At 39.7% G+C, this 13,391-nt stretch overlaps 1 protein-coding gene across 3 annotated transcripts; it reads right to left on the reverse strand.

Moving 5' to 3' along the window:
- Positions 1–322: 322 nt before the first annotated feature.
- Positions 323–12,932, reverse strand: FRG1 (FSHD region gene 1). Of its 3 annotated transcripts, none has more exons than XR_008576893.1 (10): positions 12,785–12,932; positions 12,374–12,441; positions 10,472–10,594; positions 9,468–9,525; positions 9,185–9,299; positions 8,693–8,797; positions 7,868–7,959; positions 6,712–6,822; positions 4,890–5,823; positions 323–1,576 (listed from the first exon to the last, which is right to left on the reverse strand). XR_008576893.1 is itself a non-coding variant. In XM_054824243.1 (9 exons), exons 1-9 carry the CDS (start codon positions 12,844–12,846, stop codon positions 5,787–5,789), a joined length of 771 nt encoding a protein of 256 aa, XP_054680218.1. In that variant the 5' UTR covers positions 12,847–12,932; the 3' UTR covers positions 4,724–5,786. The 3 variants fall into 3 exon arrangements, 1 of the variants encoding a protein (XP_054680218.1); XR_008576894.1 differs by lacking the exon at positions 323–1,576 and adding an exon at positions 2,977–3,486; XM_054824243.1 differs by lacking the exon at positions 323–1,576 and having other exon boundaries at positions 4,724–5,823.
- Between the last annotated feature and the right edge of the window lie 459 nt (positions 12,933–13,391).

A 13,391-nucleotide genomic window follows, 5' to 3' on the forward strand; every position in this document is an offset into this window, starting at 1 on the left:
GCCGTACCGTGGTCTCCCCGACCCTCCTTTTTATCTTTAATAAAGCAGAATAATTGATTTTTTTCAGTCACGCTTCTAAAAGAGGGAAGTTCCGCACAAGAAACTCGCCTCTCTTAGGCAACACTGAGAGCAAACCCTTGGCACGATGTTCGTAAATATTGTGATTTTTAATTACTCTGTGTCCTTAGGAGATTTTGGGCAGGTTTTATGGTAAAGGGAGATGCGAGGCAGGTGCCTTCTTTAAGAAGTTTTCTCCATCTTGCCTCCTTAAAAGTGTGGGAAACTGGCAATCAGAGAGACAATCTAATGAGAAATACAGGGTATGAGATGCATCCATCTCAGCACATTGCCCATTATTTATTCACTATTATACATAAATGCTATATTTGTTGTAATATCAAGTACAAGCCAGTAGCAGAATAAGGTGCATACTCCAAATAGCTTACAATAAAAAGGTATAATTTTGAGCAAATGAATGTATAGTAAGCGTATATATTAGCAACACGTGTTGGAAGCACCACGAATTAAGTATTAAAAACCTTCTAGGATGCCTGTGTTTTAGTTTGTGTCTTGTGCTTTATGCAGTGCCCAAGACATGTCACATGTTTTTAAGCACACAGAAAAGAAGCAACAGAGTCTTTAATATCATGACTTAATTGGCTGTGCAATTAACTCTCTTATAAAACAAACCGGGGGTGGCAAGAAGGGAAGTCCTTGGCAGAAGGTTGATTTGAAAGCTGCATGGCACTGCAGAAATTAAGAAACGGGAAAGGGTAAAAGAAACACATTGTAATGAGTGAAAGCCTCGGGCAAAGGGAGGGCGTGCAGCAGCACGTAGGAAGGAATCATCTGGGAACGCAAGCTTGGAATTGCATGGAGCTTTAGAGACCAAGGCAGGGAAGAGGTAAGCACTGGTGGAAAAAGATACAGAACTAATTGAGGGATCTAGGAAATGAGGAAAAATACAGCATAACAGGAAAAACCTTGAGATTTTCATGAGAGTGGCTTTCACAAATAGGAAATAGGGCAGTTTCTACAGGGCTCAGGCAAATTTTTTTGGTTGAAGACAATAATTCTGTACTTACTTGCAGGTAGCTGAATATACTATTACAGTCTATGGTAAGAAATAGTCAGATTAAGTTGGTCCTGTTACTTTCTAAACATCTGCAGCCCTTTTTGCTCAGCTTTATTTCTGGAGCAGACAGCTTGTAGGTGCTTTACGACCTTTATTTATATGTTTTACTATCTTTAGGACACTTTTAACAGTAGACAATAAATGATGACTTTGGAAAAGGAAAAAACTCTTTTTGAATGCTCTGAAGACAAAATTATGCCATCGTCTCATTACACATTCACAACTTACTTTTTTGAAGCCTCTTTGTACTTCTGGTTTAGTTCTTTCACCAGTGAAGAAATTCTCAGTTTAAGAAACAGTTAACATCCTCCAGCACCCATGTTTCTCTGACTATGGCTATTCTGCTGTGTTCCTATCAGAACGCCTTGTCTTCAGGGTCCACGGCAGTACTTTAAGTCCTCCATTTTCTTGACTAGGTTTCCTCTGTCAGTTTTCAAAAATCTAAGTTAAGTCAGAAGAAAAAAGCTTAAGATGTGCAGTTTACTCATTAACTGTATTACCTGACAGCAGGTGTCACTGATACCCAATACTTCATGTCTACCCTGCTGCTGATACTCATCTATCCAGTACTGTATTATCACTGCCCAGATCTGTTCCTTCCTCCAGAAGTAGAGGCTGCACAAATTACTTACCCCTTTTCTCTCCATTTCAGTTAAATTAAAGTTATTTGTGCTAACACTACTGCCAAGACATAGTATCACCAAGACGACTCCCTGAATACCTCCAACAGGAAAATATCCCAGCGGACTCCTTATAGCAACAGTTCAATACACATATTGAACTTTACTGTTTTGCCATACCTTTGATTTCCTTTTCCTGGGACTAAAATCCCAGTGAATTCCCGAGTCCTCTTCCTCTGTATTATCTCAGGACACATTTTTTTAGCAAGAATCTGGTGTATCATTAGTCCCAACACAGAAGGCAACCCCTGTGCTACTACAGCATTCTTATTCCCTGCAGGGCTGCCGGTCCCTTGCCCAATCCCGTACTTCCTCTTCTACCCGGGACAGTCTCATTTCATCTGCTCTGACATTTCTTTTTGCTTCATTTATTCCTAGCTCTGTAACAAACATGCCTCTCAGTTCTATTTTTCCCTTACTATCACTTATAGTTACTTTTGGTGCCTACACCTTGCATTCTCCTATTTACAGTGACAAATATGAAATGGAAAATTCCCTTCCACAAGTAATTCTCAGGCTCTTCTTCAGATTCCAAGTACTCCTTTCAGTACCATTCCACCAGCCTAGCAGATTTCTGCTTCCAGCTGCATCTGTGTCTGAGTAATCATTTTTATGAGTTCTACCAGACAGGATTTTATTTAAACACTATATTCTTGAAAGGAAAACCAGATGCTGTAACATCAGTCTACTCCAACCATCAGCATTCACTTCACTTGTGTTTAAGATTCACAGTGATTGTGGATCAATGACACCTGCAATCAACTGCTTGATAAATAATTATTACTCTGGCCCACAGCCTGCTCCTTGTGGTGCAGTAGGCCACTTCCAGGTCCACAATGTTGCTATGGTTGTACATCAGCTTACTTACATTTCTGGGGAGGGACATAGAGCATGGTACCTGCAACTGGAACTACGTAATGAGCTCTAATACCTAGTCCTAAACTAAACTGAGGAGCTCTGGGGAAAAGTTAATTACATTTTTTTCTGCAATGGCACAACCCACAGCTATGCTGCACTTTCATCTAAGAATTCCTCAGACTCTGGCCAGGAACACTTGCCAACAATCATTTATTTATTTCTAGCTTTTAGCCTCCCTGCAAATTCACATTCACACTTCTGTCAGACCTCCAGAGCACGCACAATGCATCTTTCCCAGCAATACAGGAACGCAAAATATGGCCTTTACTCATTGTGGAAAAGACAGCATAGCCCTCCTTTTTACAAAAATTGAGTCACAGAGCATATGGACATACACCATGATTCAAAAGCCTCCGAGCTACACATAGAATCAGTTTCATCTGCTTGACCACTTCTGCTATTGGCAAAAAGCTAGCCACACAACTATGCCTACACGGTGCGCTCTGATTGACGGGGTGTCTGTTTTTATTTAAGAGCAATCAGGTTATACAGAGAGTTCCCTGGAAAAACCAACTATTCTCTCTCAAGACCACTAAAAGCCAGGGAGCTTTCTCTCTGGACTACATTGTACAGCCTGCCTCCCAGGGCTTAAGTTATATGGCAAATAGCTTACCCTTGTAATTTATATACCTTTCATTTTTCTTGGAGTCATTCCCTTAATACAAGCCAAATATTCACCAGTGATACAGCTAATAGGATTTTATAACTAGGTTATTGATATATGATGGAATTTTAATACAATTCTGGAGATACCTGAAAAAATTAAAATCAAAAGGTCAGTTCTGCTAAAACATTTGCAAAAAGAAACTGTAATTAATGCAGAGTCTCACTACACAGTGATATTCGTAGCAATTGCTTCCTTTGAAACAATGTGTACTTCACAGAAAGTGATAGGAAATAAAGATAACTTTCAGTCATTCCTCCTATGTGGTAAGCTTAAAGAGTAAACTCAAAGTTTTGTACTAGAACTAGAAATAAGATCTGTGAAAACTTTAAAATGAAGCTGTTGAACTTGATACCGGTAAAGAGGTCAAGCATTTGATCAGTTTACATGACCATCTGCTACTATTGCATTTTGGTTAACAGTATTTCCTGAAATACAATAATCAGATAACTAATAGATATAGGGGAAAAGACAATTCTCTAGAATATTTTTTAAGTTCAAAAAGCCCCGGCTACTGAAGAGTCTTCTGTACTTCTGAAAACTGAGGGGAAAATTCCCATTTGATAATTTAATTTACTATTTCTTTTTCATTCAGCTTTTATGTAACTTCTCACCATTCTGACTTCTATCAGCATTAAAATACAAAACCTTATGGATCATCTGGAATGACAGGAAGGTCTCCAAGGGTCTGTCCATACAATAAAGTGACAAGCACAACTGTCCCAATATAGTTGTAACAAACCAGGTCCCCACAGGGGACATTTGGATTTCTCATTTAGTATCTGAACAGAAAAAGCTAAAGTGGGAAGAAAAGGTACTCATTCCAAAATAGATATCCATACAAGGAACTAGTGAGTGTGCCTATTGTAAAATAGGAATTAGGTGAATAGTAGGTTTAACAGGTATAAAACAAGCAACTTCTACTGCCTTAGAGGAAAAAGCCCTGTGGCAAAAATCTCTGTACTCAGTGGGACAGAGCTGGGTATGGAAAGCTTAAAAATGCCGTCAGAGAAAGGTTTGGATTTTTGTTTGCTTTTCTAGACACAAATGAGTGTCTAAAAAAATCCCTCTGCCACATCATGAATGTGCCCAGCCCATGGAAATCTTCTTCTTTTGGTTCCATAAAATCTGTGTGGGCTATATCTATATTTTTCTAAACTCTTTGAAAAATAAATGCCTTTATTGCTAACCTCGGCTAGCCTTCCCTAACCAGCTGTAATTTGTTTTCATGCTGAAAAGTCAATAGAGGGTTTAAACAATTATCATGTAATTACATTTGTGTTTCTTCCTCAGGACCAACTGCCTATGAAATTAGACCAATATAAGTTACGGTTACTGACAAGACTTTATTGGTCTGTTCTTGTGCTCTTTTAAGACACATCATTATCTTGTGTGAGCTTAGTTTTGTACTACGTGTGCAGCTCAAATTGACAGCTAGGATAAGCTCCATAGAGACAATTCATATTACCATAAAAATCCTCAACATTCTTACCCAATAATCTTTATGACACAGATTTCAGAAGCTGTGGAGACAGTAAGCAATTGTTCTGACTGAGGTAGTTCCTATGGAGATGTTGTTACTGAAAAGCTTCTTCGTAATCAGAGGAGACAGGTATAACCATATTTTGATACCAGGAATGCATACTATATTATGACTTTAAAAAGAGTCCCTGCTGTTGTATTAAACAAATTAAAGTCCACGCCGCAGAGAAACCATGAAGTGTGCAAGATCAATTTGTCCCTCTTGTAAAATAAGCGGCCTGCTAACACAGAAGAGCCGTCCCCTTTTCTTATGAAGCACTTGTATTTTCATTTGTAACAGGGTTCTTGTGACTTGTCAACACTTTTTCCAGCATATGGATTATGCCACTTATCAACTTGAACAGCGGGTCTGTTTTGAACATTGTTTTATGAAGCCTGAATATTCTGGCCCAGTCCTCACCTGATGTGGTGTAGAATGGCTCCACAGATCTCCTACTCAGAACCTGATAGGATGGTGTTCCAAGACATGCATTTTGAATTATTTCTTCTTGTTCAATACAGTTACATATTTCTTACTTTTGAACCTCATCGTCGTTCTCTTCTGCCCTGTCTCTAAGTTCAGGTTCCTTTCATCAACCTTGGAAGATTCAGTGGGTCAATTTCTTTGCCATTAAATAATTACCTCACTATTTCAATAGCATGTAGTTTTAGAGTAAACTTAATGGTATTCATTAATGAAAGATTACATTAGTTTGATGCTTAATTATAGCTCTCAGGTGATCCTTTAAAAATAACGTAATAAAAACAACAGCAAAACGCCTTCAATAAAAAAAAAAATTATAAAACATTTTACTCTTCAATTTGACTCTATCATCAAAGATGCAGAAGAAAATGGACCAGTTCGTTGTCACTTGCAGTATCTATCCGCTTTCACTTTTGCTCTCCTATATGGAAAAAGTAACGAAACAAGATTTAGATTAAGACCAAATATGATGATACCTGGGTGTTTTATCTGCCTCAAAGCGTTAAGGAAGCATTGAAAGCAATTTTTCTTAAACTTTACTTCAAAGCACATATAAAAGCCTAACAACACTGTAGATTTGTGAATTAACTTTGTTGTCTTAAGGAGCTAGAACTGCAATGTCTAAAGTTAACCTTGTCTTTCCCTTCAAATCATCATGAATTGTCTTTTGTCCACTCTGAAGAATGGAGTTCAGATTCAGTGTGATTTGAGGCCGACACTCAACCTGTGATGGCCCAGGAGTGTTCTCGCATGACTTGCGATTATCAGAAATAGTCTTCTGCCCTCCACCCACTGAATTAATGCAAATATTTATAATGCATACCAATACAAAATATTTTAAAAATTGGAGACAGTTTCTATAGTCTCAGCTCAGGGGGAAGAAAAAAAAATTATTCCCACTACATAATATGAAGACTGTTCTTAATAAATGCTATTTTGCTTTAAAATGCAGTTTTCCCCTCTCCAAATTGTTCCGGTGCCACAGGTATCGAAAATGTTAAAAGTTACCGTAATTTTTGTGATTAATCCCTGAACTCCTCTGTACTAAACAAACTGAACCACCTTGTTAAAGATTTCCAAAAGAATGAATTTCTGGGTAAATCCAAACCTGCAAACCTCAGCTAAAGAAGTGAAAATTCAAAACAAAAAAAAAAGCCAACCCCAGAACTCAGACAGAACACTGACCAGAGAGGAAATGCTTAACACCCCATCCCCCTGAAATCTAGCGCTCTTTTGTATCCCAGTTTTACTGTAATTCCATCTCCCAGTAGTTTTTAAATCAGTACATTATTTCTTGTACTTTAAGTACCTGTCAAGCAGCATTTCATGAAAAGTGCCTTCTTTCCTGGCTTTTCTAAGGGCTTTTGTATCTTCTTTGCTTATTTTAAGCTTTTTGTCTTGAAAACTTTGGAATTTCTTTCTGCAAGGAGGGGGAAAAAATGTAAAAAAGTGTAACTTTTTTCAAGTTTTGTGTTTCAATAAAACAACAGCTGTGATAAGAATCTTAACATGTATTACGCAGTAGACGACTGGCCTAATAAGATCCAGCAAACCATCACAGTATCAAATATTGTACTAAGACTTCTGTAGGTGAAAACTATTCAGGGTTGGGTTTTTTTGGCAGTCTAAGTGGGAATGAGCCCTTATGTGATTAGCATAACATGGTTACAAGTTCTAAGGAGTTCCCTTTCTTCAACTACTAGCATGACAAGTCAGAGAGTGAGAGTGTATTAGATGTAGGTGGCAAGGTGCTGGTAGCAGGGGATCTGCAGGGGTGGCCTCTGTGAGAAAAGACCAGGGGCTGCCCTGTGCTGGACATAGCTGGCTCCACAACGGACCCACCACAGGACACAGCAAAGCTGGTGGCACCTGTGTGAAAACGGATTTAGGACAGCACAAAACGCCACACAGGCAGAGAAGAGGAGGAGAAAAAAATGGTGCAAAATAGCAGTGTGAACACCAAGGACAGAGAAGGAGAGGGAGGAGGTGCTTCAGGTGCTAGAGCAGATATTCCCTTCCAGCCCATGGAGAAGACCATGCCAGAGCAGGGGAAAAGTGGGAAAGGAAAGGAGTGGCAGAGAGAAACCACTATGTATTGACTCATAGCCCCATCTTGGTTGGAGGAGCAGGTAGACAAGTCTGGTGCAAAGCTGAGCTTGGGAGATGGGGAAGGAAAGGCATTTTTAATTTTTGTCTTTGTTTCTTGCTACTCAAGTGTACTTTAATGGGCAATAAATTTAATTAATTTTCCACAAGTTGAGTCTGTTTTGCCTGTGATGGTGACTGGTATGCAATCTCCTCATCTATCTCAACCCATGAGCTTTCTCATCCTATTTTCTTCCCTTGATCTGCTGAGGGGAATGCAAGTGAAAGGCTGGGTGGGAGTTTGGCCCTTCCACCAAAGGCAGCCCAAAACAGAAGTGAAAAAAGGTACTTGAGTATGTTAACAGCTCTGAACTACGTACACATAATTGATTTCACACTGTTTAACATTTCCTTTGTCTTCTTGTGGAACATCATCTTTCTTCTTAGCTTCTCTTTCAGCACAAGTACGAATCTAGTCATTGAGAAAAAAAACCAACACAAAACAAAACAGAAAACGCCTGTATTTTTAAAACCGGAACTTCCAGGTTAAAGATGACAACATATCCTTCATAACAGAATGAGAGTCACAGTGACTTTTTAAGTTCACAGCTTTCAAATTTGTTAGTTCACAACTGGAGACAACTGCAACAAAATCAAGAGCTGCCTGAAGTATGGAAAGCGCCCATACTTCTCAAAGACGCACCATTACAATTCTCAGTTTTAGCAAGGGTAAAATGCTTTTTTAGGAGACTGACTTAAAAATATTATTGCTCTGACTAGTAGACACCTAACTCTATTTGGAGGCACACATATTTTCCATGTCTGGATAAAGTCAAGATAGTCTTTTTACATTCTCATAAACATCTCCCTTTTAGCATCATTCTGGTAACCCCTTCTCTGTCACTGCTTCAGTCATAATTCACATCTTCTGTACCAAGCTGTTCAGAACTATCTGGAATATCACATAGACTGTCTTGGCCTCCAATGTCTTGGCCTTCTGTAGTGGTAAAATATCTTCCTACTTCTACTGCAAGTATCTCAGTTTATGCAGCCCTGGAGCTCATTTAGCTTTCTTGTGGCCAAATCACTTGACGGCTTACAGAAATCGATTATAACTGTATTAACAGTAAATTGTAGCACAGAGACACCTGTGTTGTTTGAATATCCATGCCAATCTTGTATTAATTGTAGAAGTTATAGATTACCTTTATCATTTCTTCTTCCCCTGCAGTTTTGCTTTTGGCTTCTATGTCTCCCTCTTCATTACATCTAATAAAGCGGCTATTTGCTGCTAGTAATGCCATTTTCTTCTGCAGAAATAACATCACATATTGTTAGTATAAAGAGTTTTTATATAATTCTTGATTCATAAAATTTATCCTCTACAATACACAAAAAAACCTCTGTAAACACATTTTATTCTTTTATATATGGACACTTCAATAGCTAGCCAACAGACTTGCTGGCTCCTTCATTCTTAAAGCGCTGATAGCTGCCAAACTGCAATAACTTGAAGTATTTTAAGTACTTCCAATTATATTAAATGCATTGCAGTTGGGAAAACAGAAGATTAAAAGTTGCAATACGGAAGAGACTGCAAAAGGCTTTTACTCCACAGACAAAGAACATCAATGTAGATTAACTCAAGATACAGTCAAATGCTAGGAACATCAAATGAACTATTCCAAACAGCTTACATCTTGGAAGACAGGTTCCCATTGCTCTCTTGATCCTATCGCATCTGAACGTCCAATAACAAGTCCATCTGAATTGATACCAAGGTATTTGCCATAACCAGACTTCAGAGCAATCCTCAAAGAGAAAATGCAGGAAAAAAATAATGAATGGTTCCCACAATTCACAATATCACAAACACATTATTAATAGACAATGTATTTCAAGACAACATTAAAACATGTATTCACACCAGACACAAAAGATAACAGGTATCAAAACTTGTAACATTGTTACAGTAATTACCTCGTATCAGACAACTTTACTGCTGTAAACTGTTCAGGAGGGCTAGGGCCTTCATCATCTGAGGAATGAATTTTCCATCAGTTAGGTATGAAGTATTAAACATGCACTATTGTAGCCTGTTAATGCTGCAGTTTCAAAAAGAATTAAACACTGGCCACTGCTAAATACTTTGGAAAGCTGCAGTACTTTATTTCTTTAAAAATTCCTTTTTTGAATATTCACTTTTAAAAAAGCAATGCAGGTACTCAATTATGTTTGTACACTTAGAGTGCTTAAAATAACACACAAAATAAAGGCAATTCTTGCGTAAACAAATTCCAGTTGAGAATGTTTTGTAATTCTCCAGGTGGCTTTGAAAACCTTAATCTCCTTGCAGTGTTATTTTTTCCATAACAAAATGTATTATGGTTCAGCTACACAACTCAGTATCTTGAAAGCTACTAGCCTCTCCATCCCTCAAACCCAAAATGAGAAAATATTGCCTTCATTGCTTTGATCTTCACCCTGGAGGTGACAACACTGTCAGGGTTCTGGAAGAGTCCTTGTCTGACTGATGGCTCTCAAATTCAAAGCAAGGATAAGCTAATTATCCCACCACATCAGCAGCCCACTTGTGCAGCAACAAAACAATTATATTAAGACGAGGATGCAGCAATAAGCCTTGAAACTCATCTGCCTTGAGTTTCACTCTTCAACTGACACCATAAAGACTTTATAGGATTTAATAAAAGTTATAGTGCTTTTTATCCAGTAAGTGGTATGGCCTTTAACAGGTGATCATCTCCAATGCAGTTCAATTTATTGTACACATAAACCAGCAAGAAACTAGCTAAGTAAAACTGATTGGTAGTCATTAGGTTTAAGTCATCTGGATGCTACGGCTAGGATTATTGCATTATTTGTAATAAACTGCTTTTAGCTGTAAAACTGCTTGCCTTTAAGTGATGCTACTTTTATGCCTTTCATTACTAGAACTGCTTATTTCCAAATTTCCTGACACAAACCTTTATGTGGTGCTCCAAGCGTAAACAAGCCGTTGTCGAGGGCATGGATGTAAGCTCCTTTATCCATTTCTATAGCTATAGTTCCTGTAATTTCACCGAAATTATTGACAGCCCACCAGTTTCCTAAAATACAAAACCATGACATTTAATAGAGTAATTACAACTTCTGATTACATTAATTCAAGAGATGATATTTCTGTGTAATCTCTGAGATTTGAAGCTCTAAAGATACAACAGCTATTGCTATCTCAAGATCTTTGTGCATTATGTTATAGTACAGAGCCAATTTAATGGTGTTGCTGCTGAATCAGGAAGTCCTGCTGTTCTACCTGCCCTGCCATCCCTATTCACAGGCTCCTGCACTTCATCCCTTCTTTGTGTTAGTCCATGGAGCAAGGTAATCCGTTCAGCTGACGCAGTCAAGATACACCTTGCAAGGAAGGTATTTTTTTTATCTCTGGACCAGCCTCCTGCAGTTTTGGAGTCATATCCAGTTACTAGATTCTCCAACAAAACAGATAAACTATCTCATCTTGCTGTTAAATTACTTCGTGTGAGCTGTAATCCTTGGACTTCAGTTGTTCAAGCCAATCTGTGTTTGAATCCCACAGAATTCTACCAAAGTTAAAGGTAGCCCTACCCACGTGGATCAATTAGAATTATGACATTTACGTTTTTTAAACAGTAAAATTTTCTTCTGGTATACTACCTTACAAATATTTCCCACCTGATTAAGATAACTACTTAATTAATCTGAATATGATGTCTTTTTTCCCATATATTAAATTTGGCAAGTCAATCTCTCTTGAGTAGAAATAATCTTCCCCTATCTTTATACAACATATGGAGCTAATTGTCTCATCCTATACAGTCAGGGCTTGCCGATCAATGTATGAATTTTCCAAATCTTTCCCACTTTTTTGAAATCTGGCTAAACTAAAGAATGTAGAACACTTGTAACATTCTTCTAGTCTAAGACACAACAGCCCATTTCCTCATATATCATAATTTGTTTTAACACAGGAACAAGGATGACTTCCCTTTGTGGTGCTTTAGCTTATACCTACATACACATAATTAAAAAAAAATTACATTTATCCTGTCATGTGCGCTGTGCTACAGTATACATCTGTGTTTCTCATGACTTTGTGATTCTTTAGCAGTTTTTGTTTGTGAAGTAAACTGTGATCAAACAAGAACATGACAGCCCCAAAGGGCAAGTCTGTCAAGTTATTGCTTATGGCCACACATACTTTAATCCTTCTATTTTACAAAAAAGGAAAAAGTGAAGTTATATTTTGTTACTGGTTAATGTTTGTGTCTCCAGTTTCAATTAACATTATAAATTTGCTACTGTTAACACATCACAGCAGTCAATCAAGTATGTCAAATTAAAAATAAACACACAAACTAGCCAAGACACTTGCTTTTGAAAGGATTGAAGGTTTGCGTGAACTAAAGAACACAGTCAGAAAGTAACTAGTGGCAGAGTAAGAACAGAAAGCACAAGTGATCCAAACACTAATTTTCAAAGTAAGTTATTTACACAGCAATGCACTCATTAAATAACAGCATCACAGTGCTAAAAAGTCTCTCCTCCTGAAGCAAATACCATTGGGGGGGGGGGGGGGGGGAAAAAAGAGATCCAAGCTGATAGGTAGCTTGAGATTATATAAGAACATACTTTAGCTAAAAAGATAAGTGGAAAATCCATCCTGCTGGTGTCAGAAGTTCCATATGGAGTCTAGGGAGATCCCAACATACACATAACATGTTGTGAGAAATAGTTATAAATCTCTACGGGGACTGCACTTTGTTTACAAAATCCTGTAACAATCTCTTTAGCTTCTGCTATCCCCTACGGTTCCTAGAGGGTCACATAATTCCTGGAAAGCAGCTCACCGACAATATCGAGTTGTTCTGCCGCATCCTCTTCCCTTTTCCTTTTCTTCTCTTTGTGCTTTTTCTTGCTGCAAAGGGCGATACAGAGAAATAAGAACGCGCCTCCGACCCGACGTTTCCACAGCGAACTCTCTCACACGGCCTCACTCCCGAGCCCTGCAGGAGCGGGTCACTGACACCAGCCGGGAGCAAGGCGCTGACAGGCATGCCCAACCATACCCGCAGCCGCAGGGACGGGACGGCCTGGCCTCACCCCAGCCCAGCCTCCGACGCGACCCCAACGCAGCAGGGGGAGCCCGGCCAGAGTTCCCAGGCTCAGGCACCGCCGATCTGGCAGCACAGCTGCTGCCGCAGCGGCCCGGGCGGGGAGGCCGGGGCAGGGCCGGTGGCGGCGGGCAGCCGGCTCCTCACCTTTTCTCTTTCGCCCCTTTGAGGACGAGCTTGGTTGATTTAACGCAGGAATACTCCGCCATGTCGGCCTACGGCAAACACGGAAAGGCACACCCAGCTACGCCTCGCCGACTGGACGGAAGCCCCGGAGTGACAATATTCCCTCCTGCCCTCGTCCCGCTATTTCCTGAGCATGCGCACACTGCCCGCCTGCGGGGCGCGTAGGCGCTGCGCGAGCGCATGCGCTGTGGACAAGGGTCAGCGTCTCCTTCGACTTCCCTCATAGCAGGGTAGAGTTTGAAGGGAAAAATAAAACAAGAAAAGTTTAAAATTATACTTAAGAGCGTGTCCTCCTGTACCCTCCCCTTCTAAGTCTGGCTGTGTTCCACCAGTTGCTCTAGCATAGGACTGCAGACCCTTAGTGCTAAGGAATGAAGATCCTACAGCTTCCACTCTGGCATGTGGTAGCAACCTGTTCATGTGTGCATTTAAAAACATCTAATGGACACACAGCAGAGGCCTTGGACTTGTACCCTCTGCCAAAGGCAGCAGGCCTTGCCTGCATGGCTAAGTGGCGGTGGTGATGGCGGTGTTACTTGAGGGCCGGGCACCAGGCCGTGCTGATGCA

Source organism: Grus americana, chromosome 4 (genome assembly GCF_028858705.1).
Source record: "Grus americana isolate bGruAme1 chromosome 4, bGruAme1.mat, whole genome shotgun sequence".
Taxonomy (NCBI): domain Eukaryota; kingdom Metazoa; phylum Chordata; class Aves; order Gruiformes; family Gruidae; genus Grus; species Grus americana.

Coding starts and splice junctions, on each gene's coding strand:
- FRG1 (XM_054824243.1), bottom strand. CDS start 12,846: ATGGCGGAGTATTCCTGCGTTAAATCAACCAAGCTCGTCCTCAAAGGG. Junction 12,442..12,784: donor AAAGGGGCGAAAGAGAAAAG/GTGAGGAGCCGG, acceptor CGCCCTTTGCAG/CAAGAAAAAGCACAAAGAGA. Junction 8,798..9,184: donor GGGAACCTGTCTTCCAAGAT/GTAAGCTGTTTG, acceptor TTATTTCTGCAG/AAGAAAATGGCATTACTAGC.